The 2,500-nt window shown below is 52.7% G+C and overlaps 1 protein-coding gene across 1 annotated transcript in view; it reads right to left on the bottom strand.

The window, feature by feature from the left end:
* Positions 1-2,500, bottom strand: part of gogo (golden goal) — a gene marked incomplete at its 5' end in the record, with an annotated part of 51,918 nt that overhangs the window by 2,262 nt on the left and 47,156 nt on the right. Inside the window, 4 exon segments of the mRNA XM_070127855.1 lie at positions 1-301; positions 554-845; positions 1,944-2,135; positions 2,260-2,393. The exon segment at positions 1-301 is cut by the window's left edge and continues 2,262 nt beyond it. Coding sequence (XP_069983956.1) covers positions 1-301; positions 554-845; positions 1,944-2,135; positions 2,260-2,393 — 919 coding nt within the window.

Here is a 2,500-nt window from a genome sequence, read left to right as displayed (position 1 = left end):
ATGCGCGTCCGCAGCCTCAGCGACTTGAGGGAAATCACCTCCGTAAGCGTGAGGGTAGAGGACCCCTTCACCACCTCCTTCGATGGCGTGCTCGGGGGCGTCATGTAAGGCGACTCCGGGATGAGTCGCGCCCGCTTGTACAGCCGGTACCGCCGCCAGTGGTACACGGCAAGCACGACGACGGCGGCGACCAGCATGGCCACGAACACCACGGCGGCGATGTGCATCCCCGCCAGCAGCCGCCCGTACGAGGTCGTGGGGGCCGCGAGATCGCCGCGGCCAACGACCGCCGGGGCCTCGTCTGTAGGCGGAAGATGCGAGGATGGAAGAAATCGGTAATTAAGTTGGGAAAGAAACGGATCATTGAGTACTTTGATACATCTATATTTCTGATTAAGTTCCATCCAATCTTATGAGCATCTGGTACACCCAAGAATTATATAAACCTCGCGGAGGTTGACATCAATATATCTATGAGCATTTTACTTAAAATGCCGAAGGATTCACTACGGCATCCCGGGCGCACACCCGCAGGAGGAGGCGGATACACTACCTGAAGGGAATGCCGTCACGAGGAAGCCCCAGGAGGCCGGAGTGAGGCCAAGCATGGACGCATTGATGTCGGAGCGGAACTCGAGGAGGAGGTCGGTGCCGGAGGAGCGGAGGCGAGGCAGCTGGGAGTGGCGGCGAGGCGAGGGCGCAGACAGCGAGGGATCGGCGTCGGAAGGGAGGCGGGCCAGCAGGGGAGCCACGGCGTCGTCGCCGTCGCGAAGCTTGAGCCACTGCGCCCCGGGCTTGAGGGTCGCCCACACCACCTCGGCTGTCACGTGCTCGCCCTCAGGAGCCTGGAAAGGACACGCTGTCAGTCGCCAGAGAAAGGGGAGACAACCACTTCACGAGAGAAAGAGAGAGAGAGAGAATAACAGTATTTTGTATCATATGATTTTCATTATAATTTATATCATCCTGTAATTGAGAAAAACAATGTAGTGACCGAATAAGTATACATTAAGCTTTCTTTTCGTTCAGTAATAGGCCGGTTAACAAGATATTCTCTGCTCTTTCGATTAATGCTGAAATACATTTGGTATTTCCAGACAGAAGTAACTGAGAATCATCTGCATACTGCACTACAAAACAATCTGACAAACTCAGATAAATCATTCGCATAAATTAAGAACAGGAACGGGCCTCGCGGGATCCCTGGGGAACACTTCTTTGCGAGGACACAACGCTCTTGGGCCTTACTGCCTGTCATCTGTTTGCAAGGTAATCCCGGAACCGAATGGGTTCTATGTCTAGTTTTATGCATTTCATTATAAAGATGTGGTTTACACTGCCAAAAGCTTTAGAAAAGTCTAGAAATAAAAGAATGATATTTTCTTACTGTCAATATTACTATATAATATATCTGTTACTTACAGAAGAGCAGTTTCTGTAAAAAAGCCTTTGTCGAAATCCATGCTGACTATGAGACAGAAGTCTGTATGATATTAGCTAAATGATAGCAATATTTTGGAAAATATTGACAGCAATGCGATTGGACGATAGTTATTTACATCCTGGATGTCAGCAGCTTTGTGTTGGGGAATGGCGTGAGGGATCATATTATAAAGTAAAATAACTGCCAATGAATCTCTTATGAATCGAAATTGAATCCCATCAGAACCACAGGAATTAGAATTTGCTACATCTTTTACTGTTAAAATGAGTGTTGCTGTCCACAGGATCGTCTAAAGTTGTTGTTTGGACTTTCATTTGAAAGAGAAAGAGAAAGAATGAGAGAGAGAGAGGGAGGGGGGCGAAGGAGAAGATGGAAGGAGGGAGGGAGAGAGGGAGAAAGAAAGAGAGAGGGAAGGAGGGAGGGAGGGAGGGAGGGAGGGAGGGAGGGAGGGAGGGAGGGAGGGAGGGGGAGAGAGAGAGAAAGGGGGGGGGTCGCTTACCTGCAGGAGCCAGACGGCCGTGCCCATGCAGTCTGCCGCAGAGGCGGTGATGGACGTGGCCTGCCCCGGCGGGAGGGCCAGGGTGCAGCCGCAGCCGCACCTGGAGTCCTTGGGCGTGGAGGCGGGGGCGGGGTGCCTGGTCGGCTCCCCGCACGGGGGCCCTTCGCAGGGCGTCGCTTCGAGCCTCTCGCCCTGGGGGGAGAAAAGGGAGGAAATCTAATGTGAGGCAACTCGACTCTGGTGCCAAGCAATGAATATGTTGAAAACAAAGAAAAAAAAGCTTATTCACGCTATAAAAAGCAGTTCAACGACCTACATGGCAATAGTCGCCGCCGTTCCTGCTGGGGGGGCTGTCGCAGAAGCGGTGGCGGAGGCGCGTCCCGCGGCCGCAGGTCGAGGTGCAGCTGGTCCAGGCGTTCCAGTGCCCCCACTGGCCGGCCTCGCGAAGCACTGCCGAGGGAGGATGAGTCAGAGCATGGAAGGTGATCGGTTCCACTTCGAAAGTCTCTAAACACGTGACGTCAATCACGACAACAGGATCGTCAATCGCATACATT

Source organism: Penaeus vannamei, chromosome 2 (genome assembly GCF_042767895.1).
Source record: "Penaeus vannamei isolate JL-2024 chromosome 2, ASM4276789v1, whole genome shotgun sequence".
Lineage (NCBI taxonomy): Eukaryota > Metazoa > Arthropoda > Malacostraca > Decapoda > Penaeidae > Penaeus > Penaeus vannamei.
This window is presented reverse-complemented; position numbering and strand designations above follow the sequence as displayed.